Source organism: Scylla paramamosain, chromosome 17 (assembly GCF_035594125.1).
Source record: "Scylla paramamosain isolate STU-SP2022 chromosome 17, ASM3559412v1, whole genome shotgun sequence".
NCBI lineage: Eukaryota > Metazoa > Arthropoda > Malacostraca > Decapoda > Portunidae > Scylla > Scylla paramamosain.
Genome location: NC_087167.1, coordinates 1,320,001 through 1,346,720, shown reverse-complemented (window position 1 = coordinate 1,346,720; position 26,720 = coordinate 1,320,001). Strand labels below are relative to the sequence as shown.

General features: G+C 38.7%; 2 protein-coding genes across 2 annotated transcripts; one reads left to right on the top strand and one right to left on the bottom strand.

Moving 5' to 3' along the window:
- Positions 1-1,555: 1,555 nt before the first annotated feature.
- LOC135108303 (probable cytochrome P450 49a1) lies at positions 1,556-10,232 on the bottom strand. Its single transcript, XM_064019129.1, has 11 exons — positions 10,074-10,232; positions 9,184-9,391; positions 7,457-7,697; positions 7,003-7,119; positions 6,318-6,394; positions 5,733-5,940; positions 4,899-5,070; positions 3,962-4,131; positions 3,420-3,498; positions 2,940-3,143; positions 1,556-2,453 (listed from the first exon to the last, which is right to left on the bottom strand). Exons 2-11 carry the CDS (start codon positions 9,377-9,379, stop codon positions 2,346-2,348), a joined length of 1,572 nt encoding a protein of 523 aa, XP_063875199.1. The 5' UTR covers positions 9,380-9,391; positions 10,074-10,232; the 3' UTR covers positions 1,556-2,345.
- LOC135108302 (putative phospholipase B-like 2) lies at positions 8,653-23,935 on the top strand. The gene is made up of 10 exons (XM_064019128.1): positions 8,653-8,803; positions 12,965-13,108; positions 15,303-15,478; positions 16,351-16,464; positions 16,869-17,004; positions 17,651-17,736; positions 18,007-18,189; positions 18,901-19,132; positions 20,048-20,199; positions 20,811-23,935. The coding sequence occupies exons 3-10, from the start codon at positions 15,306-15,308 to the stop codon at positions 21,400-21,402; spliced, it is 1,668 nt and encodes a 555-aa protein (XP_063875198.1). The 5' UTR covers positions 8,653-8,803; positions 12,965-13,108; positions 15,303-15,305; the 3' UTR covers positions 21,403-23,935.
- The last annotated feature ends 2,785 nt before the right edge of the window (positions 23,936-26,720 follow it).

Genomic DNA, 26,720 nt, shown 5'->3' with positions numbered 1-26,720 from the left:
CTACAGGGAGGATTAGGGTGTTGTGAAGGCAGTAAGGCTGACTGAGGAGAGACTGGCCCCGCTGGACTCACCTTACGTACTCGTGCCTCTCTGGTGATGCTTGACGGTGCTTGGTGCAGGAAGAAGGTGTCGGGAAGACGGAAACACTGGTTAATAGAGCGTGTAGGGCAAGATTGACCAGCGCTGACCAAAACACTGCAGCCAGCCAGCCGCTCGCCGTGGTAACTCCCCAGCGCCACCTGTCACTGATCCAACACCCACCCACCCACACACACACACACACACACACACAAAAGTTGACATGCTATCAAATAATATGTCAAATAATATAAATATCCTCACTTCCTGACTCTCCTTTCCCCACTCCAGCCCCGATAAGTGATTATGAACGCAATCTTCACTCAGTGCGGCACCGTGTCACCGCAGCAAACACGAACCAGGACAGAATAGGCTCAACTGAAATGCTCCTACTCTCTCTCTCTCTCTCTCTCTCCTCACGACTGTTTTTCAAAGCTATAAAGATGATTATCAGGGTTTTCAATGGTGTTTCTCCTGTTATTAATGTAGAAATGTTGTTAATCTGTCACTAAAACCGTAAAAATACCCTTGAAGACCTGTGCAACTACTGACAGAGAGAGAGAGAGAGAGATAACTAGCAATAACACTCACACACACATACACACACCAGTGCATTTATAAACCTTCAAATTTCCCGCACTTTTTCAATGCCTAGGAAGGAGGGAGCGCGAGAGGTAAGACGAGATATCCTACAAAGCGTAACATTTTCCCAAATATTACAGGACGGAGGGCAGATTTTCCTTTATGTTTTACTGACGTTCTACAAAAAAAAAAAATAAGTAACTAAATTACCATCGAACAAAGAAACAAGGGACAAAACATAAATAAACAATAGAAAAAATATTAAAACAGAAGAAAAACAACCACCAAAGAAATAAACTAACAGGAATGTCACGTACAGATGTGTGTGTGTGTAGGATTTCTTTTAGGCTCAAATAATTGGCTCTGGTGCTGGCGGCATGATTACTTACTAGCGATTTTACGTGATACATATTTTGTTAAAGGGTACAAAGGAGTCTATAATAAGTATATATATATATATATATATATATATATATATATATATATATATATATATATATATATATATATATATATATATATATATATGTATGTATGTATGTATAAACTGCAACAAGTATTGTGAAATATTACTTCAAACATGATTACATGTAGAAGAGACACTGGCCAAGGGCAACAAAAATTTAAAAAAATAAAAAATACCACATTTGTGGTCCCCTCCATAGATGGGGACTCCGAGGCTGGTGTAGGAGTCGCCATGATAATTTTGAATTTTGAGTGAAGGGTGTGTGTGTGTGTGTGTGTGTGTGTGTGTGTAGTGTCCGGAATTTTGATAGTTCATATATGGCAACCCTAATTTACGTAATACTAATTCAAACTGGTCCTGGCTGGGTTTACACTATGCAATGTCTCATCCCTTGTGTGGCACAATGTGAAGTCATTAAAAAGCTTGTGTGACTATTATTATTATTGTGTGATTATTATTTTGCATTAAAAACAATAACTCTCAGAGAGAAACATATGCGTACAACAGAAGTTCCCAAACTAAAGCTCATGACCCCCAGAGGTGTCATCAGCCTTTTTCTCTAAGTCATGAAGAGTTCACCTCCATGTACTATATACATATTGTTTTTTTTTTTTTTTTTTATTATTATTATTATTTTTTTTTTTTTTTATGGATTTCTCTGCTGTGATTAATCATTTAAATGTATCTGCAACATTGAAAGTTAGTGTGTTTAGAAAGCTTACCAACGTGTGGGACATGGCGGGTGTGGTGTTACTGAAAGGGGTTACATGCTGGAGAAATCTGGTAAACACTGATGTACAAATAACTGCGTATTTCAAGTTACATAAGTGTACCATAATATTTTTAAAAACTTTCCTCAGTTTTCTCCTAAGATCGTAAACATGCAGGCAGGAAATACACTCTCTCTTTCACTCTCTTGAAAGATTTCGTTCTAGAGAAATAAAAACACATACACACACACAAACACAAACACATACTTACACATATGTACAGTAATTTCTTAGGAAAAATGGATAACCATATTTAAAGGGCAGCCTGACTGAAACCAAAAGCCAACAATGCTGTGGAACAGGCATGCAAATGTCTAGCGCCCTATTTCGACTATTTACTGTTTATATAGCTTTTTTTTTTTTTTTTCAATATATACAAGTATCATTTTTTCTTCTCTTTAGGGATTAAGGAAGCCAATGGGTAGCGTTGGAAGGCGGTGCTCATGTTGCTAACGGGGCACGAAGGAGAACCGAAGAGGCCGTGAAGGGTAGAGCACCAGACCGGTTAGCTGTTCTATGTCCTCGTAGTGGTATTCAACGGTGAAGCGTTGTGCCATCTGTAATGAGAGGCCCAGCTGTGGTAAATGGCTGAAGGAGAAATTAAGAGGACCCTAGCAAAGATGGATAGCATGTACTAACTTCAGATATTTCATGATAGGTTGCAGGTCTGTCTAGGAATTAGAAACATGATGAAATAAGTAGTAAATAATATTGAGCAGCTGCTTAAATACGTGTCACAAAATGCTACTTTGGCATTAGCAGACAACCCACTTATGAAGTAAGATCAGTTATAAGAAAGTCTGCTATGAGCGTTAAACTACAGAAATCTGGAAATAGATTTTGATAAGGCGCTGCAACATCGGAGTCATATGGCGCTGGCTAGGGTTATGAGACTGTTACTTATTCCACCTAGAGTCCTAGAGACTACTGATCGACGTGTGTTGCCACCAGAACCCTGCAGAAACATAAGTAGATCCAAGTTTGGAAAACATTACCGAAATTCATTAATATTTTGCATTCATATGCATCAAAGTGTTTCTCACCCTGGCAAGCAGTGTGTACATCTCCTGCTCAGCCACACGGCGTCCCACACACATCCTAGGGCCGGCACCGAAGGGGATGCTGGCGTAGGGGTGGATATTGCCCAGTGGACGAGCTCTGTTCCACCGCTCAGGCAGGAACTCATTAGCTCGAGGGTACATGGACTCATCCCAACCCATTAAGCAATTTAACACGAACACGCTGTACTGCGGGAGGGTGAAGAGGACACGTTGTTAGGAGACCAGGTGGAGTTATGGCAGTTCCAGAGGGGAGGTGCAAGTTGGAGAGAGAGAGAGAGAGAGAGAGAGAGAGAGAGAGAGAGAGAGAGAGAGAGAGAGAGAGAGAGAGAGAGAGAGAGAGAGAGATAACTGATAGCGCACACACACACACACACACACACACACACACACACACACACACACACACACACACACACACACACACACACACACACACACACACACACACACACACACACTTACCCCTGCAGGGATCCTATAGCCTTGCAACACCATGTCTTTGTTCAGGATCCTTGCTAACCCAAAGGTGAGGGGAAAGATTCTGGAAAGGAAGGAATCGCATTGGCAGGATGGTGCATGGTAGTCATGGTCAGTGGTTAAGTGTTTATAGCCTGTTGCACAAACCTCCTTAGTTTTTTGCATTTTCCCTCAATCTTCATTCCTCTGATCTGCCAAGAATCTGTCAACTCTCAGGTTTTGTAAGGAGATCGTCACCAGAGGAATTTGGAAAGACAAGACACAGTACATGGTGGTGAGTTCGTTATGTTAATCGACTTATGACCCCTTCTGCCCCAGCTAATACTCCCACGCCTGCATAGTTTAAACATTTGTCGCACACACCTTATAGCACATGTGTCAAAAATTCATGACGCGCTCACCCAAATAGATGCATTTGTAGATATAACTAAATAATAAGTCTTCCTTCTTGTTTGGGAATGTTTATTTTCTTGTTTCACCTGAACGTTCAAGAAAGAAGAAAAAAAGTTTCTTCATCTTTCTCTCACCTGAACGTTTCCTTGATCACGGCTTTGGTGTAGGAGAGGTGCGCCATGTGTTTTGAGGTGAGGGGCCCCTGCAGGCCGGCTGTCACGTGGTCCACCTCCTCCTGCAGTTTCTTCTGTGCCTCAGGATTCCTCGCAAGAAGATACAGACAGAAGGCCATAGTGTGGGAAGTCTGGAGGCAGGGAGTACGCTGTGTCAGATGCGTGTCTGTACACACACACACACACACACATATGTATATTTCTCAGTGCTTTCTGACAACCACATTTGGTCATTTTTTCAATAATAGAAGAAAAATAAAAAGATGGTAAAAAGATCCAACAAAGAGAGAGAGAGAGAGAGAGAGAGAGAGAGAGAGAGAGAGAGAGAGAGAGAGAGAGAGAGAGAGAGAGAGAGAGAGAGAGAGAGAGTGCTTCATGACGATGGAAGTATATAGGGCTATTAGAATCAGTACAATTGAAAATTACTAAAAGGATATAGGGGATGAAGGGTATTCCTTATGAAACGAGATTCAAGCTGTTAAATTTACATTCCTTGGAGAGACGTAGATTATGAGGGAGCTTGATAGAAGTCTTCAAGTAGTGAAGAGGCTATAACAAAGGGGAGGCAAGTAAAATTCTCAGGATCAGTAATCAAGATAAAACAAAAAGTAACGGGTTCAAGCTTGAAAAATTTAAGTTCATGAAAGAGATAGGAAAGAATTGGTTTTCAAATGGAGTGGTAGATGAATGGACTCAATAATCAGATTGTTAGTGCTGAGTCATTAGGGAGCTTTAAAAAAAGATTAGACCAATTTATGGATGCAGATGATAGGAGGAAATAGGTAGATAAATTCCACACAGGAACTGCCACGTGTAGGCTGATGGCTTCTTGCAGCTTCCCTTATGCTCTTAGGTTCTTGTGTTCTTTTGATAAGCTGAGTGGGAGTTGCTGCATTACCGTGTCAATCCCTGCGAAGATAATGTCCATGATGAAGGTGAGCACGTCCTTCTTCGAAAGTCCCGGCTTGGAGAGCAGCGTCTGGATCACACTGCATTTCCTCCCCATGTGATCCTCGTCCTTTCTCTGCTGTAAATATGCTACTGACTCGTCCAATTTCTGTTCCACTACCCTGTAACACACATGATTAATAGTAGTAGTAGTAGTAGTAGTAGTAGTAGTAGTAGTAGTAGTAGTAGCAGGAGAAGATCCGAGCGTATGGGGAGAGAATCCAACACGTTGACCAGGGCAGCTTCACACCTCTGGTCTTCACCACATCTGGCGGGATGGGCTCCAAGGCTCAGTGCTTCTACTCAAGACTAGCCGACCTAATGGCAGAAAAGAAGCACCAGCCAAGGAGCCATGTCGTCGCATGGATGAGGTGCCGTCTCTCATTCTCCCTCCTCAGATCTGCCCTCCTGTGTCTCAGGGGGACAAGGCATTCCACTCCCATACCTGCAGACTTAGGAGGCCTCGACTGCGAGGCTACAGTGGTGGAGAGTGGCATAAGAGTAGATAGAGTAGAGGTAGAATGAATTTATAGTTAACAACTAATGTTTATATCATAGAGTATTAGATATGGTTGGATGCCACAGTCATTAGCGGGAGCTGGGGCTAATGACCTCCAAGTAATGGAGCCCCTAACTGACACATCAATAAACATGGGGTGGAGGTATTAGTAGTAAAAAAAAAAAAAAAAAAAAAAAAAAGTAGTAGTAGTAGTAGTAGTAGTAGTAGTAGTAGTAAGAATAGAGGTAGTTTTCATTACTACAATACATGATCTCGAGCACGTACTTGAGTAGTTTTCCGTGGTTCTTTTTAAGCCTCCTGTAAGAAGGAGTCGGGAAAAGACGCCAGAACTGTGTCCTCATCTCCGTCACAGACAGGGAGGAGAAGAGGGTGTTGACCAGGTTAATGAGTTCCTCTCCTTGCTGAGCCTCAAGGGATCCTTCGGGCGCTCCCAGGCATCCAAACCGTCGGTCCAGCGCTACTATGCCCACCGCTGCGCCCAGACACGTACGGGAATCAGTTAGTCTCGCACACCCACTAACAGAAGGAAAGTGAAACAACATTTTATGAAAGTCCCTAACTAACGCACTTCTTTACTTGGAGGAGATTCCATTTAATTTAGTGATGTATTTTTGCATTATGCTGCAGCGTCATAACCTGAAATGACAAGATTATGATAATCCCCGAGGTTTTTCATCAATGGATTCTATATTCAGCATTCATTCAGCATCTTATGTAGACGATTCTCTCTCTCTCTCTCTCTCTCTCTCTCTCTCTCTCTCTCTCTCTCTCTCTCTCTCTCTCTCTCTCTCTCTCTCTCTCTCTCTCTCTCGTATGACTCCATACTTAAAAAAAAACAAAGATACATACATTCGAGCGCCCATTTGTACAGTTCGTCTTGGAAGTTATCCGGCATCTCTCCGTATTTATCTTGCAGCTCTTGGATCCTGAAAACAAGTAATTGATGACATAGTAACACTGTAAGAGAAATGCATTTAGTTTTGTGTGAAGCTTTGAAGGAATGTTCTTCGTGATATAGTGGTAACAACTAGTGCTCTACAGTGGCACTTGTTTTTATACTGAACCTATGAAACTAGTAAAATAACCACCTGCTTAAGAAAGATCAGGGGATGAGATATTCTTGTGGTAAAGTTACAAAGAATGGGAGCAAAAAAAATATTTTGGACACAACTACCTGAAGACATAACGGCAATCCCTGACACATAGTAAATAGAGAAATGTGATTGTCTGTTATGCTGTTTCTTCTACAGTCTCGTTAAAATTTTATTGCAGTATTTATTCAGTGACAAGTGATCTTCTCATTCGAAACCGCCACGGATTTTCGAAATATTCCAATATTAATTTATACTGATGGCAAATGACTGACAAGGTGCTGCTTTTAGCATAGTACATGAAGAGCTCATGTTTACATTTTGTTGCACTGCTACCTCCACACAGTTAAATCCTTTGTGGAATGTTAATATCCATAGTAGTTATCACTTGAAGAAGGTACGCAATGAGTTATAAGCAGGGTTATTAAGTCCACACCACATACCTGTCCATGAAGGTGCAGGAAACATCATCCAACTCAGGCACGTACTCGTTTATCACCATGGGCTTCAGCATGGTGGTCTGCACGAGGCTCCTTACCCGCCACCATTCGTCCCCGTTCCTGTCACATGTGCAAGCACACACACACACACACATACACGTGTTACATTCCTCATAATATTTTAGCTACTTATCACACATGCTAGAACTTGGGGTCATATTCTTGAACTCTTTGTTTTTTCTCATAAGATGATTAGACAAGTTTTCATGAGTTTATTTTCCTATTAATTGTATTGATGATGCGGAATACTTTCTAAACGATCATTAGAAACATGAAAACGATAATGAAATAATAAAAGTAATCGAGATAGGACAGCAAAATATTTGAGAAGGCTAGGGATATGACACACACACACACACACACACACACACACACACACACAAATCAAGCCACTCACTCCACTATGATGCCTGCTCGTTTATCAAAGTAGTCATCGGTCCAGTTATCTCGGAGGTGCTTGAGGGAGGCAAGTGGTGTCCGTGCTGGTTGGTTTTGTGTCACTCTATTGAGCAACTCACAATCATCGGGGTTGGCCACGATGATCATTGGTGAGACGCCAGGGTTGACGAGCTTCACAATTGGCCCGTAGCGTTTCATCAGCGACGCCCAGAATTTTAGAAGCCTTTTTGAGTTGAAGTCTGGGCCACGTGTTCCGGAGGGGAGAAGAGGCTGTGTTAGCGGTGGATATCAGCTTCCCTTAATTTTTTACTTTGGACTAAATTAAAAGAATGCGTTACATTTGGAGATGGAAAAGATATCTACATTTATAGGTTTACAAGTAGTTTTACATGTCTGTATTAAGTACTATGTATATAGGTTTAACCTTTATAGACCAAAAGGATTTCAAAGATTCAAAAGGTTTACTGCATCTAAACTTTATATATCTTGGTCTTGGTCTTGATATTGTGGGGCTGCGACGATCCTGTGGGGTTTGTATGAACCTGGCGGAAACTTATGAGGGTATCACAGGCATGGTAGTTGTTCTGTCTTCTTCAGGAAGACACAGGTGAAGTGAATGACGGAGGGTCGTTTGGAGGGGACGACGTTACTACTGCCAGTAGGGTGGGCAAGACAAAGGTGGTGACGCCTAAAGTTGGAGTTGTGATCGGAGAAGGAATTCAGGTTTGATAAAGTTAGATTTTACAAAGAGGAAATGCGTGATCTACTAGTAATAGATTGGGAGAGGATTGGAATAAACTCACTAATCATTTCTTAGTGCCGAGTGAACAGGGAACATATATATATATATATATATATATATATATATATATATATATATATATATATATATATATATATATATATATATATATATATATATATATATATATATATATATATATATATATATATTCATGCAATCTTTTTTTATTATGAACTAGACTAACATTAAGTTTTTTTTTTTTTTTTCTGTGTATGTCAAGTCACGATTACAAATGTTTTCAACATGTCAGGAAATAATCACAAGGTCCAAAGTCCACACCATCAGATATGATAATAACGGCCGCTGTGATTGTGACCTTCATAGTCTACGTAAACTGCGTCTCTTGTACTGTGTGATAAATTTAGCAGTGTAGTAGATAGCTTACAGTGGGATAGCATCTCTCTCTCTCTCTCTCTCTCTCTCTCTCTCTCTCTCTCTCTCTCTCTCTCTCTCTCTCTCTCTCTCTCTCTCTCTCTCTCTCTCTCATGTGATCTTGACAAGCGAAGGCGAATCAGTCACGAACCTTTTCAAGGGTATAAGGTAAGAATGTTGAGAATAAACACCAGATCCTCACTATAAACTGTTTCAAGGCAGTCCCACTTTGTTCGATGGGAGATTTTATTTTTAGTATAAATATCTGGGGATATGATACAAATACTCTATGCTCCGGCAGTCACCTGCCACGACCTGAACGACCGACGCACGCTGTGTGCCTACGTTTAAGTGCGATTTACTCGTTTGTTTACTTTTAGCGCTTGAGTCGTTGACGCACTACAAAAACATACTCATATAATACATGCACAGTTGTCCACATGTAAAATATAATTTATTCAATAAAAACCTGAGAAGCGTAGCAGCCAGCACATCATCAGTGGGTGAAGGCAGTCTTTGATGTTTGCACACTCGTACTGATAACTCACCTTTGTCCATCATCATGGAGGGGATGGAACCCAGTATGGGGAAGTTTATTGGCCCCGGAATGTCAGTGACTGGTTTTGCATCCTGTAGAGTTACTTCGGCCAGCTGTTTGTTACTTGCTGTGGTGCTGATGAAGCGTTGCACTCCCCCTCTCAACCCAGTAGGACTCCACAGCCTCAGCAGCATTGCCTGAGTCATCCTTGAGAGGCCCTGGTGAAAGTAATGTTACTAAAGACATGCTTCAGTGTTGGTGACATCAAATGTCGCGTCATGTTATGCATACTAGAAAGGGGGAGGAAAGATTTTTTTTTATTTTTTTTATTTTTTTTTTACACCACTGCGCCCACTTACATTATAAACAACATATTACCACACCAACAAACATGTATGTCATCTCCCACAAATAATAGTAATTGTAGACTTCATATTTTTCTTCCTTTATAATGTAGGTAGTTTTCTCTAATACTACATAATATAGAAAGTAGAGTATTTCTGGTGTAGTTAAACTAAACAGTACACTGCTGTTGTTCGATATTCACTAGTATTATGCGTCAGGGGATCGGTATACTGGCTGCTGTAATGTGTCTGAATCTTTGCTTCCTTTAACATTCATGTCTGACAGAGGAACCGATAAGTCTGTCTGTCCCTCTTTGCTCATCCCCTTTTATTCTTCCAATACACGTTGACATGTTCCACATCATAGTCATGTGTTTCTCTCTCTCTCTCTCTCTCTCTCTCTCTCTCTCTCTCTCTCTCTCTCTCTCTCTCTCTCTCTCTCTCTCTCTCTCTCTCTCTCTCTCTCTCTCTCTCTCTCTCTCCTTACACATGCCACTGCTCATCACAAATAAACCGTCACTAGCCTGCACTTGGAGTGATGAAGACACTGCATTACCTTAACACTGCAAGAAGTATCGGCAGACAGCAACTCCTCCACTCAGCGTCACTGTGTGGTGCCTAATGCGTACTGCCTGGTGGCTCAGCTCAGGGTCGAAGGCAATGATTCTCATTGTGTGAATGATAACGGGCAAATTCAATGAGGAACACACGGGTTAGTCTTGATAGCGGCAACAATTAGTGTGTATTATTCTAGTGATAGGAGCGAGACGGCTGAGAGTAAGTTAAAGATAAGTAAATACGATCAATAACACACTAAAAATTATTTATAGATAAAATAAATACACCCCATAAAAAAAAAAAAAAAAAAGTTTAGGTGAGTGTAAAGCGGAAGGGCAGTATTGTTGTTGAAGGGATCAAGTCCAAGAGCTGACCCATTTTTATAGTGAAAAGTCGACCATCGCGTTAAAATGACTCGGCTACAACGATAAATCGAGGGATACATTGGGCGCAATCTCCAGTGGCCGTAATACCGCCACCGACGTTTCCCAAGCCTTGCGGGTTTGCCAGATCAAAACCTTCCTTGAAGTACTCTTATGTGGTAACACTGCAATCTAGAGCTTTCGGTTAACATTTTCTATGTGCAGGAATCTATGCCTTTCCTTATTAAGATGGACATCATGGTAAATTGTATGATGTTTTTATTAATTCATTTGAATGCATAAAAACATAAGTAAACACGTGATTAGCCGATTCCTTTGTTGTGGTGCCTCGCTCATACGTTTTACTTTACAGAACACACTTGACGCTGTAAATAAACGTGACACCCTGCAGGAAAACATCACCTTGTTTCTTCACTTCTACACTAAAACCTTGTAAACGTATTTGTATCTTTAAATATCTCCTCATATAAGGGTCGAGGGGAACTGAAATTCACGCATTATACGCTAGTGAAAATGTACTTGCACTTCATTATGCATAAATGGCGATATAATCCCTAATTATGTCCCAATGGAAAGGCCCAATGGAGGTCTCGAGGTACCTTGGATCTGCTAAGTTTTACTTGGAGGAACATGTTGTGAGGCGGGAATATCACAGCAAGAGTTACAAGATGATACGGCGTTTCTTAGACCGTTTAAATGGCTAGCTGAGGGCGTGGCATATTTACATCTGTCCCTTTAAATAGCGTGCTTTATGACAGCTCATGTTTTCTGCGATTTTAGTTTTTTTTTTCTTTCTTTTTCTTTTTCTCGATTTTTGAAGTTATTTTTCGTGAGATCTCTCTTATATTTCTAAATATATTTTGATATATCTGGAAATAAGATCTTCACATGTAGCATATGATATGGACGATGTATTTCACCTGTTAGTGTTCTTAACGATTTTTTTTTTTTTTTTTTTTAGTTTCTTTAGTCTATGTCTTTCACTCTTTTCTTTCATAACGACACCAAGGGCTTTCTGTTGTTTTCTCTCGCATGAAACCTGGGTGAACTATGGTATCCTGCCTCGAGTCGGTTGATCTAGAAAATTTTACTCATTTTAACTCTTACTTCTATTATATTTGAGTACTTTGTAATTTCTAAATTGAATGTGTCTCTTAAAGGGACACTGCATCTGTATTATACGTATAATCATGTTAAAGAAAGTAGGTAAACATATTTACGAATTCTCTCTCTCTCTCTCTCTCTCTCTCTCTCTCTCTCTCTCTCTCTCTCTCTCTCTCTCTCTCTCTCTCTCTCTCTCTCTCTCTCTCTCTCAAGGTCCAAGTCCACCAGATTGATACATTTAATCAAATGTGAAAGATGTGTTGCGAACCACATTAGAGGGCTGGGAATCCACCCATCATAACTCACAACCTAGGGGGCCCAGACAGCATCTTGCATAAGGTCCCCCAAAGGCTAAAAACAGGCCTGATGAAGATAGCAGGAAAAATCAGTTGAGTTGGTTCAGTCCTCTGATAAGAAGAGAAGATTCGGAATCATTTTGAGAGCCTGATCTGTTGAAGGAAGAATGATAAAAAGGATGATAAGGGAAGTCAATGAAAAGAATATTTGAGGGAGATATTTCACGGTGCATATTAACGAACTCTCTCTGTGAACAATACACACGCTGCCAAGAAATTTGCTAAGCATACGAAACATTTCAAATAGGAAAAAAAAAAAAAAAAGACGTCTAGTTCTTGCATCGGCCATTTGATTACACTACACTTTTCTACACTGGAATATTTTGTAACTGATTGCCGGCAGAGAAAACGGAGCTCTATTGTGGTAAACTAATCGAGAAGGAAATTTCGTGCATCATGCCCAACATATATCGATACCACGAATCCAGTATGTATATTTTTCCCTTGGATTTTCACATTCTGGTGCCAGAGGATGAAAAAAAATAAACAAATAATAAATAAATAACGAAGAAAGGTTCACTCACTGTCATGAATGCCTTGTCTGTTTTCAAACTGCATGGTTCATGTGTAAAAGATTTTGCATCGTGAAATACCTGTCACTAGATTTTCTTTTCATTGACTTGATGTATCCACTATGTGTAGCCTAACATTGACAACGTAGCGTTAATCTTTTAGCTAGAATCCGTTAGAACAATAATGGAACAAGTGAAGTAGAACGTTCTTGATACACCTGTCATTATGGGTTGTGTTATTCAAATAAATTTCTGATTTGTTGTTCATTAATTGAGCAACAGAGAAACTTGGACAAAGTGAGAGGGGACGGCACCGAAAATACACCACATACATTTGCTGGTGCCAGTGCTCATCCCCCCACACCTCATGACCTGAGGGTGAATGACCTGTTGAATCTGTACAGCTAAAAGAGTAGTTACCATACCTTTATTTACGATGAAATTAATTATAAAGACGCTTAATCTTTGATAATTTTTTTTTCAGTTGGTAATAATTATTCAAGGATAATTAATAATAATGTTATGATATTACAGGAATCACCAAAGAAACTGCTGAAGTTGTACATCTTCCTTGGGAACAACTGAGCGTGAGTCACAGTCACTCCATCTCCATCCATCAGCTGATTGTGTGCTGGCGGCGGTGGCGGCGGTGCGGCGGTGAGCTCCAAGAGTCCTAAGGTAAAGATTTTCCTTGAATGGATGAACGCTGATCATTGTTTTTACCTGTATGAGTAACTAGTTCATGGGGTTATTCCTTGATACTGTATTGATAAGGTGTGACTGCCTACCAGCCCCTGTAGCTAAACACTGCGCAGGCTTCAGTGGGCAGCTGCCCAGCACTTAGGTGGACCCCCATGGTTAATTTTAATTAAACTGCAAGAGCCATTTAGACCCATCTTTTGTTGTTTGTTGAGACTGCTTTGCTTTATAAGGGCTATAGTGTTAGGGGGAGGTCTAGTTCCTCTGTAGTGAAGGAAGCGAATGGTGAAAACCACTGTTACTATTGTTTGCTTGTTAGTATGGTTGTGTGAATAATGTAGTGTAAATGGATATAGGTACGAATACAGTGTAGAGAGATATATATGGGTGGTGAAGAAAAACAGTTATTAAAAATTCATCCCTTTTGTAATGGGGTGAAGGAATACAAGATAAAACAGGTAGAATCTTTTCCTAACTGTGCTTTGTTTACAGCATGGCCTCCCTCTCCTACACGAGCCTATTTTGGACTGTTTTGTATGTCTTGGTTTAACTCAGTGGCTTCTATCCTTCAGTTTTACGTTATCTGGCAATATTTTGGACATAACACAATGTTGAGGTTCTATTTCTCTTCCATTATCAGACCTGGTTATCTCAACTAGAAGTGAACCATGGAAACCATACATTGCCAAAGGTAGCCCCATAATGATTGAGAAGCAGAAAAGTACAATAGTGTATTACTGGGACTGGAAAGGGCATTGTGTGCAGTTATGTATACGGCTATAAATAAATGAAAGTGCCAGTCCCTAAAGCAGTGATTCTCAAACTGTGCAACTATCCCCCAAGTGTGTGTAATTTTGATGGATAGGCATATACTACACTGACTATAGAGTTGTCCATCATCAAAGTCCAAGATATATCATTAGTGCTCCATTAAGCAATAAAGTTTGAGAACCTGTGCCCTAAAGACTATAGTCTATAAGAACTACTCATAATATGAGATAGAGGTTTAGGTTGAGAAAAAGAGTGAGGAATGTATGCCTCCATGACAGACATTATCACTTCTGTCATGCACTCAGCACACAGAGAGACACAGAAGTAGTAGTCATTCCAAGGAAAATCAGAGTAATACCTCTGGTCCCCCCAAATTAACAGAAGCAAAATGCCTGAGGTACCTCTGCTTTGGGGGATCCTGAGGAGGGATTGGAGTGATAAGATAAGATAGAAATATGAGGTTGTGGTTGGAGGAGCCCAATGGAGAAAATGGATGACAGAATAAGAAGAATTAGAGGTTAGGAAAAGATCAAGAATATTGGGCGTATTTCCAAAACGGTCAGAAATATGAGTAGGGTGTTGCACCAGTTGCTCTAGGTCATGGAGGATAGCAAAGTTAAAGGCTAGTTCACCAGTGAAGGGAGAAGAAAGCCAAAGCTGGTGGTGAACATTGAAGTTTCCAGGAATTGAGATCTCTGCAAAAGGAAAGAGAGTTGAATGTGCTCCACATTGGAAGTTAAGTAATCAAAGAATTTTGTATATTCAAAGGAGTTAGGTGGGAGACATACAGCACAGATAAATTTAGCTTGAGAGTGACTTTGTAGTCATAGCCAGATGGTGGAAAATTCTGAAGATTGAAGAGTGTAGACACGAAAGCAGGTTAGGTTGTTGTGCACATAGATGCAACATCCAGCTTTTGATTGAAAATGAGGTTAGAGAAAGTAGGAGGGAACAGAAAAGAGGTTAGTGTCAGTTGCCTGAGACACCTGTGTTTTGGTGAGGAAAAGAAGATGAGGTTTAGTAGAAGAGAGGTGGTGTTCTACAGATTGAAAATTAGATCTAAGGCAGCTATTGTTGCAGAAATTAATGAAGAAAAAATTGAGGGGGGGTGTCAAGACGCTTTGGGTCAACACCAGAAGAGCAGTCTAACCTTTGTGGTCCCCTCCCCAGACTGGAAATCTGAGATTGGTGTAGGAGTCACCATTTAATTTTGAATTTTGAGCTGGCCTGGTATATAAATAGGTGGATTAGCATAACTTATTATTTTTATTATTATTATTATTATTATTATATCTTCATCATCATTAATATTATTGTTATTACTCATTCATTCATTTATTACTTGTTTATTTACTTTATTTATTTATTTATTTATTTATTTATTTATTTATATATATTTCAGGCCATGATGAATAAGGCAGTTTTCTTAGCATGGCTTTGGGCTGCTGTGCTACTGCAGCCAACATTCTCAGCTCTGTTGAGTGTGACATTTGATGGATCTAATTATTATACTCATGAAAAAATTATGAAGAATTGGGTGGCTAAAGGAAGCTTCCATGACAACACATTTAAGGATGGGTAAGTACAAAAATTGGTGTGAACATTATGAAGACCTTCAGAGCTTTAACCTTCCTGATTCAGCAAGATTACAGAATACTATTCACATGTGGGAATATTGCTAACAGAGACAGGCATAGTGGATTATCTATATTATGAAATGATTAAGGATATAGGAATAATAATATCTATATAAACATTGTTGGTCATCTTGCAACAAGATTCAGTGAATAGTCATGTATGTAACATGAATCTTGAATATTTAATTCCAACATTTATTTTGTTCACTCATTTCAATAACTAGGTAATAAATAATCTTCCATCATTGGTTGTTTTCCAGTTTACTGTCCATGATTAATGAAAAAGGGAATTACCCTAATCTGTAATAAAAGAGGTGGAAATGTATTCTGAAGTGTGTGTGTGTGTGTGTGTGTGTTGAATGAGTGAGTGAGTGGGTGAGTGAATGTCCCCAAAGGCTTTAGGGCATTGGACATAAATGATTATGCTTGTTTAAGTTGTAACTATTTTATTATGAATTCTTTCCTGTTTATTGTATCACAAGATATTTAGACATTGCTTACCTTGATTGAGTACCACATAATAATGTTCAAAGTCAAGCAGTTTGGGATTGCTGATGATCAAAACTGCTTAAGCAACAGGAAACAAGATTTTGCTCTCAGTAGGTATTACTCAGTAGTGGTGTCTCACACAGTTCTGTTCTCAGACCTGCAATAGCTATGTATTACATGCAGTGCTAAATCAACTTGTTTGTTAAAAAAAAGTTTTATATATTCTTTGTTGTAATACTTTACTCAAAATTTTACAATACTTTGTATATATTTTTTTACAAAAATTTTACAGATCACTATTTGAATGCATTTATTTCTAAACAGATGGGGATATATGGAGATAGAAACCAACCCCTCCTATCCTGACACAATCCAGGCCTATGCTGCTGGGTTTGCTGAAGGTGCTATGAGTACAGATATGATCTACAAATCATACAGGTGAGAAATTCATTAAATAACCTACTTGTGAAGTTAATTTAAGTGTAAATAAAAGCTGAAAGGTCCTTTCTGATGACCAGAGGCAATTTCGTATGGAATGATGCATTGACATTCTTGATATTATAGAGGCAGATTCCAAAATTTTCTCATTACTTATTGAAATGATACTGAAGTAAGGCTGTCCAGTTATCCACTGAACACTAGGAGCTGATATTGATCACTGGCATATTCCTTTGACATCTACAATTATTGCTGTCATTGCAATCTTTACTGGTACTCCTTGAAATGTGAACTTCTGTTCTGGGCTTTCTGTCAGTATTATCTAAACATGTAAAAGGTGGTAAATGAATGGATGCTTTACTTTGTATTCATGATGATTATTACTTATGTTTTCTTGTCCACAGGAACACAATGGAAGGATTGTGTGAGTGGAAGTCAAAAGAATTCTGTGACAATTTGCGGTCCTATCTCAAAACCAATTTCCAATGGATGCAGGCCATGATTGCTCAGAAGAGAAACACTTGTCCAGTCTGGCATAATGTAAATATGTTTTGATTTTCATTTAATTTTGAATCTCTAATCTGCCTAAGGATGATATAGCAAAGATAATATGAATACTGAAAATATCCTATAATAATAATGGTTTCTTTGTTACTGATAATTTTGTTTAAAGATTCTACCTTATTTCATGTATAAAAAGCAACAAACAAGCAAATTTTGCAGTGTCATGTAAATATTATAAGAAATCATGCCATCTTTTGAAAGTCTTATATCTAGATTTTTTTTTTATTTTGGCCTGCCTCTTGTATAGAAAGTTAGATATTTAATTATGTTGATTTTTTTTATTCATACACAACTTAATGCATATTTAATTGAAACAGAGTAATATCCTTCATTCCTCTACTGATTATCCTACAGCAGTTTCCAAAGAGCTGTATCCTTAAGAGTGTAACCAGGTATTTGTGAAGGTGTGGTTATGGGTAGGAATTCATACAAGTCATATTATAGCAACTTGTACAATGGATAAGAATTTACATAGTGGTTAGGGAGATTAAGTTTCATATCTCAGCAGGGTTGTTGGATATCACTGATGTGCAAGAGAAGGCTGACCACTTCATTCATCCCAAAAATCCAAAAAAGAAGACATTGGTTTAAACTGTTTTGTTTCATTAACTTCAATTTGCAGGTAGAATTAGTTTTAGCTCAACTTCAAGGAGTCACTGATGGCTACAATAAAACTGCCAAGGAACCCATGATGGAAGGTGCAATTCTGTGAGTTCATGTACCTATTTTTTTTACTTTAAGAATATGTTGTTCTTTGTTCTTTTATGTTCTGCTGAAAACTTTGGATGTCATAAAAACAGTAATAATAAAATAGAATTGGGGAGATCAGGGCTAGTTGGCACATTCAGTGATAGAAGAATAACTACAAAGATGAAAAGTTCCAAGCCACAAACTTGCTTTTTGCAGTCATTATATCTCTTCATCATCTCTCACCAGAAAACCTTATTTATAAATGCAAAAATGTTATATCACTACCAGACTGCTGAATCTAGCTGGTGATCTTGAGGACTTAGAAACTGCACTGAGTCCCAAGCTTCAGGAGATGAGTATGGAGGAATGGGTGAAGTCTGGACGCATTATTGGGGATGGCCACTGCTCAGCACTGATCAAGGTTCTCCCAGGCAACACTGATCTCTATGTCTCACATGTCACCTGGAACACGTAAGGGAATGTTATATTGATTACTTGACAGGTTTGTTCACATATAAAGACTGGGAATGGACTAGTACTTGAGTTTGTGTGTAACAATATTGGATCATGTTCTTCAATATGTTATTACCTCTGATGAATAGTAATATTAGAGCACTAGTCAGGCAAGGCACAGAACAACAGGCCTCCCTCCACTTTGGTTGTTGTCGTCATGTGTGAGAGAGAGAGAAAGTATAACTCCTATTGCAGGCAAGGAGAAAGAGATAGGAGGTAAAGGGGAAGGAAGAATATAAAAATAGATATGGGAGAGATGAGTCAAGAGAATACATGTTAAGTAGATCTACAATATTTTATTCATGATATTTACTTTAGATATACATGTCATCATATTTCCTGTATGCTCTAAGATTGGCATGAGTTTTGCTTTTCCCATAGATTAAGGAAGTCAGAAATAATGATTATCCTGTTTGTTTGATGCTGCTTTCTATGTTTTTATGTGTAGTCTTAACCTTGAAGAAAATGACAGTCTTCTATTGCTGCTGTTTTTCTTTTATTTAATTTCAGGAAATATTGGAATTGATTTGAAAAGTGAAAATGCTTGTGAAAAAGAGATTCACTAAATTGAACACTGTACTGCTGTGTCCTTTACATCTTTGTGTAGGATTTCTATTGAAGACTTTATTTTTTATATAAATCTTTATTAACTGTATTCTATCATTTCAGGTATCAGTCCATGCTAAGAATTTTAAAGAAATATATCTTCCCATTCCGCCGCACAGGAGGATCAAACCCAGATGATATGAATCCTGGCCACACTGTTTCCTTCTCATCTTATCCAGGGTTGTTATCTTCAGGGGATGACTATTATATAATGTCATCTGGGCTGGTCTCTTTGGAAACTACAATTGGCAATGGAAACCCAGCTTTATGGAAGAATGTTACAGCGACAGGAGAGGTGAGCATATAAATCTACGTAGTAGAATATTCGTATTGAAATTACGTGATAACATACATGTCCCTAAAATCATAATAGCGGCTTAGGCCATTGTTACAACTCCATCCTTTCTATTGAACTAATGTGCTTCTCAAGAAAGAGTATAGATGTGATGGAAATGTCATGCTTGGAAATAGTTTGTGGAGTGACTGACTACCTTGACTGCCTCACTACCAAAGTGGAGCACATTCTAACTTACCCCCTTTGCAGAGATCTCCATTCTTGGAAACTTCAGTGTTCACTACCACCTTTGGCTTTTCTCTCCCTTCACTGACCATCCTGGCAAACTACCCTTTAACTTTGCTATTCTCCATGACTTATAGCAACTGGTGCAACACCCGACTTGTATTCATGTCTGTCTTGGAGATACGCCCAACATATGCCGAATATTCTTGATCTTTTCCTAGCCTCTAATCCTGTTTATACTGTTACTCTGTTTTCTCCGTTGGGTTCCTCTGATCACAATCTCCTATCTCTACCTTGTCCTGTCACTCCAATTCCTCCTCAGAATCTCCCAAACCAGAGGTGTCTCTGGCATTTTGTTTCTGCTAGTTGGGGGACAGGAGGAGGTATTATGCTGAGTTTCTTTGGGATGACTACTGCTTCCATGTCTGAGACCTGTCTCTGTGTGCTGAGTGTGTAATAGGTGATAGTATCTGGCATGGAGGCGTACATTTCTCTCTCTCTTCAATAACCTGAGTCTCATGCACTTTATATTTCTGCCCAGAATCATGCCAAGTCTGTTCTCCAACTAACTGAAAACTCCTCCATTAATAGAAAGTGTCAGAATCTTTCAAAGAAATATCTGATGTTCATGTGGTATATATAAAGTAGATAGAACATTGATAAACTTTTAATACAAGTTTAAAATTACAGCTGCAGGAGTGGATTCGTACAATTGTTGCAAATCGTCTTGGCACTGATGGCAAGACCTGGTCAAATTTCTTCTCAATGCACAACAGTGGAACTTACAACAACCAATGGATGGTTGTTGATTATAAGCTCTTCAAACCACGAAAGAATATCAGGTAAAAATGTCTTCTAGCATCTTTTAAACCGACCACTTATCATGTTTTTTTTATTAACAGGATGGTGACAGTAATTTTTTTGGTTTCTAATTTCATATCATATTTTCCATTACAGGGATTGGAAGTCATTTTTATTTTTTTATTTTTTTTTAAATAGCAAGTTTGCATTAGAGATCCTGCCAGTCAGAATGAGTACTGGCCATAGGGAAGTTAGTACATTAGTGATGCAGTAGTAAATGAGAATGAGGCCACTTGATGCAACCATGGCACAGTGCTGTGTTTTGAAACATTGGAGATATAGAGCATGTAGAGCACTGTCCAGAGATGTGGTGCAGAAAAGAGATGTGGTGCAGAGGATGAGTACCAGTTCCTCAAAGGAAATGATGCAGACCAAAGGAATTATAGTCAGTTAGAGGAGAGGAGTTGATAGAGACAAAATGCTTTTGATTCCACCCTGTCTAGAAGAACTGAGAGTAATTATTATACTTAAAAGCATAATATAATGCTGCTGTATGCAGCAGCAAAGAGCTACAGAACACATTTTGAATATGCATAATTCATTCATATTGTTCTTTATTAGTAAGTGTTATTTATCCCTTATCTGTTTTCAGACGAAACACACTGTGGATTTTGGAGCAGCTTCCTGGCATGATTGTGGCTGATGACCAATCACACATCTTACGTAAGCAGTCATACTGGCCAAGCTACAATACTCCATTCTACAAATCTATATTTAATCTTAGTGGTGCCCCAGCCATGGTAGAACGTTTTGGTGATTGGTTTTCCTATGATAAAACCCCACGAGCTTTGATTTTCAAGAGAGATAACAGTTCTGTTAAAAATTTACGTACTATGATCAAACTGATGAGATACAACAACTTTCAACATGATGAACTCTCCAGATGTAACTGCACTCCTCCATACAGTGCAGAGAATGCAATTTCTGCCAGAAATGATTTGAACCCTAAGAATGGGACTTATCCATTTGGAGCATTAGGTCACAGATCACATGGGGGAACAGACATGAAGGTTACAAACCTTAAAATGGCAGGGAGACTTTCATTTCTTGCTGTCAATGGTCCAACATATGATCAGCAACCAGTTTTCAAGTGGAGTGAAAAGGACTTTGCAAATAATACTCCTCATTATGGCCACCCAGATGCATGGAAGTTCCCAGTAATTAGTGTCCGATGGTTGTGGTAATCAAGTTGATATATAGAACAAATACCTGAATATGGTTGTGACGTTGTGACACTGTAATACTGCTGTTACCTAAAGTCTATTTTGTATCCAACATTAGGGAAAGGGGTAAAGTAAAGAGGGAATATATTTTTGGGATTCCAACTGTTGTTCAAGGTATACCCCATTATGAATGACTCCATGCACCTAGACCATCAGTCCTTCCCTTGCTGGAAATACCTCTGGAATGGCTTCCAGGTGCATTGTCATGTTGTAAGGTCTCATCTCTTTGATGAGGACTCTTTCAGCACCACCTTCAACTCAGTCAATAGCCAAATATTGTATGTTGGATAGTATTAATTTGATTTTTGGAAGAAATCTTGGATCATGTGCAAAGGTTGCAAATCTATGCAAGGAATTGGAGGTGTCAGGAGACAGTTAACTTGTGATTGTCATACGATAACTCAATTTTATCGCCTGATTTAAGATATCTCCATACATCTTTCATTGTCATATTTGCCTGTATCTTAAATTCAAGGTGCTTGACAGGGTTCTGATTAGAGAAGCAGAACCTCTTGTGCTGCCATTTCTCATTCTAAAAAGGGGTTACAGAAAGGGAACATCTGGTGGGCTATAGTTATGGTACATGCTGCTCAGGGAGCATGTTTTATTTAAGGACTCCTAGCAAGCATAAAATAAGGGGTATGGACAAATTAATTTATTGGCATCTCAAGTGCACCTCTCCTCCTCATTCATGCCTATAGGAACAATGACCATTATTAATTACCAGAGTCAGTATTTATTTGTTTTGTCTTTGGTGATGTAATCAGCTTTTTTCTTAGGTTGAAATGCATTTTGTTCTGTACATATTGTGATGTTTGCAATCATGGCAATACCATTCAATCACAGATCTTCACATGTTGAGCTTGAAAGGTGTTGATATAGCAAAACACACGAATCAAAAAACGCAAAACTTGCAGAACCTCATGTGGAGATTTGTCAGCAAGTGTGTGATTGCAGTGAGGAATTGTCTTTTTACAGCCATTGCTTACCTTCAGCTGCCTTGCTATAAGAGTCAGATTAGAATCCAACTGCCTTCATAGAGAAGTTAAAAGCTGTGGGGTAAAGATAAAGGGATGCCACCACTGTGGTGTGAAAAGACATTTCCTCACTGCCTCCTTTGACAAATTTTCATATGAGGGTCTAGAAGTGTAAATTCACATGTTTTGCTATTTCAACACATTCAAGACTGACATGTAAAGATCCACATTTGAATGATATCACTGTGACTTGTCTGCCTCACACTCATCACTACAAACACCACAATGAATAGAACATAATACATTTCAACCTAAGAACAGAGCCAATCATGCATCACCAAAGACACAATGAACACTGACACTGGTAACCTGCTTAATATTGGTCATTGTTACTATGGGCATGAGTGAGAAGGAAAGGTACACTTGAGATGCCGACAAGTCAATCTGTCCCAGCCCATTTTTTTATGCTTACTGAGAAGCCTTAAGTAAAATGCACTTCCTGAGTAGCATGAAATGCAAGATTGGCATGCATTAACTGTAAGTGTGCAGGCAGCACATATTTAAGGACACAAAATATAAAAGGTTAGTTAAACAGACAGTGTACCAGATTAATGTGTCACTCTCCTAATTGTACAGCAGTAGTAGCCAAGACAGAACTGGATCTCTGCAATTAAGACTGTCAGGAGAAACAGTATATTGATTTTATAGTGGAGTAAATTTATAAAAAAAATAAATAAATAATATACTATTTGCAGCCTCTGTATACTGTGTCTGTGTCATGTACCAGCATCACAACTGGCTAACATTAAACCTTAAACATTTGTTCATGAATAAATGAGGAGAGAACAATATACAATGTGTGTTGTAAGAAGCAGGAGGATGCTGGTCTCTTCTCCCTCATGTATATAATGAAGTACACTTCCTATGGTAGTAGATCTGATAGGGCAGTGAGACAGGGGGTTCCAGTAGTGGCAGCACCTGTAATGATGAAATTAAAATTAAAGAAAGTTCAACTACATTCATGGGAAACAACAATCAAGTAACTTGCTTGTGAATGTAGATGTGTAGAGATGTCTTGTCTTCGCTACTGCCATGTAAGAGTTGTATCAGCCTGTTATATAAATTTATATTGAAGTTGTCAATATAAATTTATATTAAAGCAGTCAATAAGATTAAGATTTAATAGAATAGAAAATTTTGTGCCTTAATTACCCTTATCTGTTTGGGATGAGAAACCTATGTGTGTGCGCGCGCGTTTGTATGTGTACATGCATGTGTATGCACTACGCATGTTTTATTTTTAAACAAGGCATTATTATGTATATAACTAGTTCTCCTATGGTTTTCTCTCATTCAACCTTCCCATAAGTCAGTATGACAGGGAATGTTTGTATAAAATGTATGTTGTCTTGGTTTACCCCATTTAATGGTAATGGAACTGTCAGCTTGGTCAATACTCATAGATTGAACTCTATTTTTTGTTAGGAAATGTCTACCAATAAACATTTACTTATCTATTAATTATATTATTAACTTAATGACTGGTTATATATCAAGGTACAGCTCTGTCAGATATCTTACAGACTCAAGTATCTCCTCAAATTACTTTAGGATTGTTATCTTACATATTACTTCTAGATCCTTTTCTTTCTGGACCCTTTTAATATACATATTAGTTGTCAATTGTAGTCTTCTTTCATTTCTGCCTATCTCCATCATGTGACTTTTGCATATATTGAATTTAATTTCCCATTTGTAAATTTCATTGATTTTGTAGGTATTAACAATCTTTATTTTTGTTAAAAAGTACTGAGCCTTGTGGGACCTCTTATTGTTTTCCAAAACTACTTTTAATTGTTGTTGACTATTGTTCTCATTTTTTGTCCTTTCAAGTAATTTTCCATCCACTTTATGCTTGTCCTGTTTAACCCCCAATATTTTCATGTTTCCAATATTTTCAAGTTTCCATGAAAGTCTCATGGGAAATATTCTCAAAAGCCTTTTTTTAAATCCTGTTATATGCAGTTCACAAATCCTAAAGCCATATTGTTTGTCTGTTATTCTTTTTCTACAAATTCTGTCCAGTTATTAATGGTTCCTCTGTGCTTTGTTCCTTCTGTTCTTTTGAATTGGTATTATGTCAGCTCTTTTCCACTCCATTTGATGCCTTGCCAGTATTTTTCAAGCTTTTAGTTATATCAAAGTTGGCATTCCTTCAAGATGTATCCCAATGCTTCATCCAGTCTTACTGGTTTTCTTGGCTGCAGTTCCTTTAATCATTTGTAAATCTCTCTTATTTCGACCTGTGTCTTTCATTTGAATTGTGTTGTTGTTTTGTGATTCTACAAATTTGGTTCTTCAGTAAATACTTAAAGTTCTTGTTTAGTATTTCACTAACTCTTTGGGCTCTTCATACATTTCTTTGCTAACCTTTAGCCTTTCCACTCATGTAAATAATGTAAAATAATGTGTGTGTGCACGTGCAGTTTTGGGGAAGGAGAGGACAGGGTAACTTGGCAGTCAACTGACACATACACAGGGAGTGAATACATTACATGGGCAAAACAATTATATCAATAAAATGAGCATGAATGATAGATTATCCATTGTGAAGTACTTAAGAGATTAACAAAATATTGACATTTATAGTGGTTAATTTTATGAACTTAAATGGTTCACATTGACTGTATGCATGCAAACTTGAGACAGAATGTTCTTACCTTGAAATAGCAGCATAAGATACAGCTTGCAGAAGAAGTACACTACTCAGATCACAGCAGGAAGATGATGGCCACATTGACACCTGGAGACCTGCAAAAGTATATATGTACATGAAAACAAAATTGAAACTTGACTAACTCTATTAAGTTAAAAAGAACATAAATCAAAGTCATATGGAAGAACTACAGCAGCTTTTGGTGTATGGAAAAAAAAAATACAGCAAGCATAATGGTCATATGTAGAAAAAGCAAATAGATAAGGTCAATACAACTGTTTATACTACGGAAATAACACATGCAATGCTAAAAATAAAATAAAAAATAAGTATCCTTGTGAAAGTAAAAAAAATAATAAACTTGAAAAAAATTGTGGAGGGAGTATATGTCCCTGTCTACATTTCTGTCTACTGCATGTCTGTCTGTCTGTCTGTCTGCATCTGTCTGTGGCCTATCCATGTCTGTCTGTGTCTGCCTGCATCTGCATGTTTGTCTGTCTGTCTGTCTGCATTTGCCTGTTTGTCTGTCTGTCTGCATCTACCTGTTTGTCTGTCTGTCTGCATTTGCCTGTCTGTCTGTCTGTCTGCATTTGCTTCTGTTTGTCTGTCTGCATTTGCCTCTGTCTGTCTGTCTGCATTTGCCTCTGTCTGTCTGTCTGTCTGCATTTGCCTCTGTCTGTCTGTTTGCATTTGCCTGTCTGTCTGTCTCAGCATTTGTCTGTGTCTGTTTGCATTTGCCTGTTTGTCTGTCTGTGTGCCTGCATTTGCCTGTCTGTCTGTCTGTGTGCCTGCATTTGCCTGTCTGTCTGTCTGTCTGCATTTTCATCTGTCTGTCTGTCTACCTATAGTTTGTTTATCTATGTACTGTCTACAACCTGTCTGTCTGCATTTTCCTGTTTGTGACCTGTCCATCTGTCTGTCTATATCCTGTCTCTCTGTGTGTACTGTCTGCAGCCTTTCTTTCTATATACTGCCTGCAGCCTGTCTGTCTGTCTATAAACTGTCTGTAGCTTGTCTGTGGCTTTGTCTTCCTATGTACTGTCTGCAACCTGTTTGTCTGGCTATATACTCGTACTGTCAGCAGCATGTGTATCTGTCTGTATATTATCAGTGGCCAGTCTGTCTGTCTGTCTGTAAATTGTTTGCACCCTGTCTGTCTGTCTGTCTGTATACTGTCTATAGCCTATGTCTGTCCATATGCTGTTAAAGGCCTGTCTCTGTCTCTATACACTGTCAATGGCCAATATGGCTGTCTATACAGTGTCAGCGGCTGGCTTGTCAATAAGGTGGAAGGAAATAAAGAAGGCAGGGAGCTCCAGTTTATCAGAGAAAGGGATGAATGATTGAGAATGACAGAGATGATGAGAATGATGATGAGAATGATTGAGAGATGGACAGAATAGAGGTGAGAGATTGTGCTATGAGGCCGCAGGAGGAGGGAGATATGCAGTTAGCATGAAAATAGCAGTAAAAGATAGCAAGAGATTCAACATTGAGGTGATGAGAAAGAGGCTGAAGACAGACAGTTAGAGGAGAGGATTTGAGGTGAAAAGCTTTTGATTTCACCCTATTTAGAAGAGCAGTAT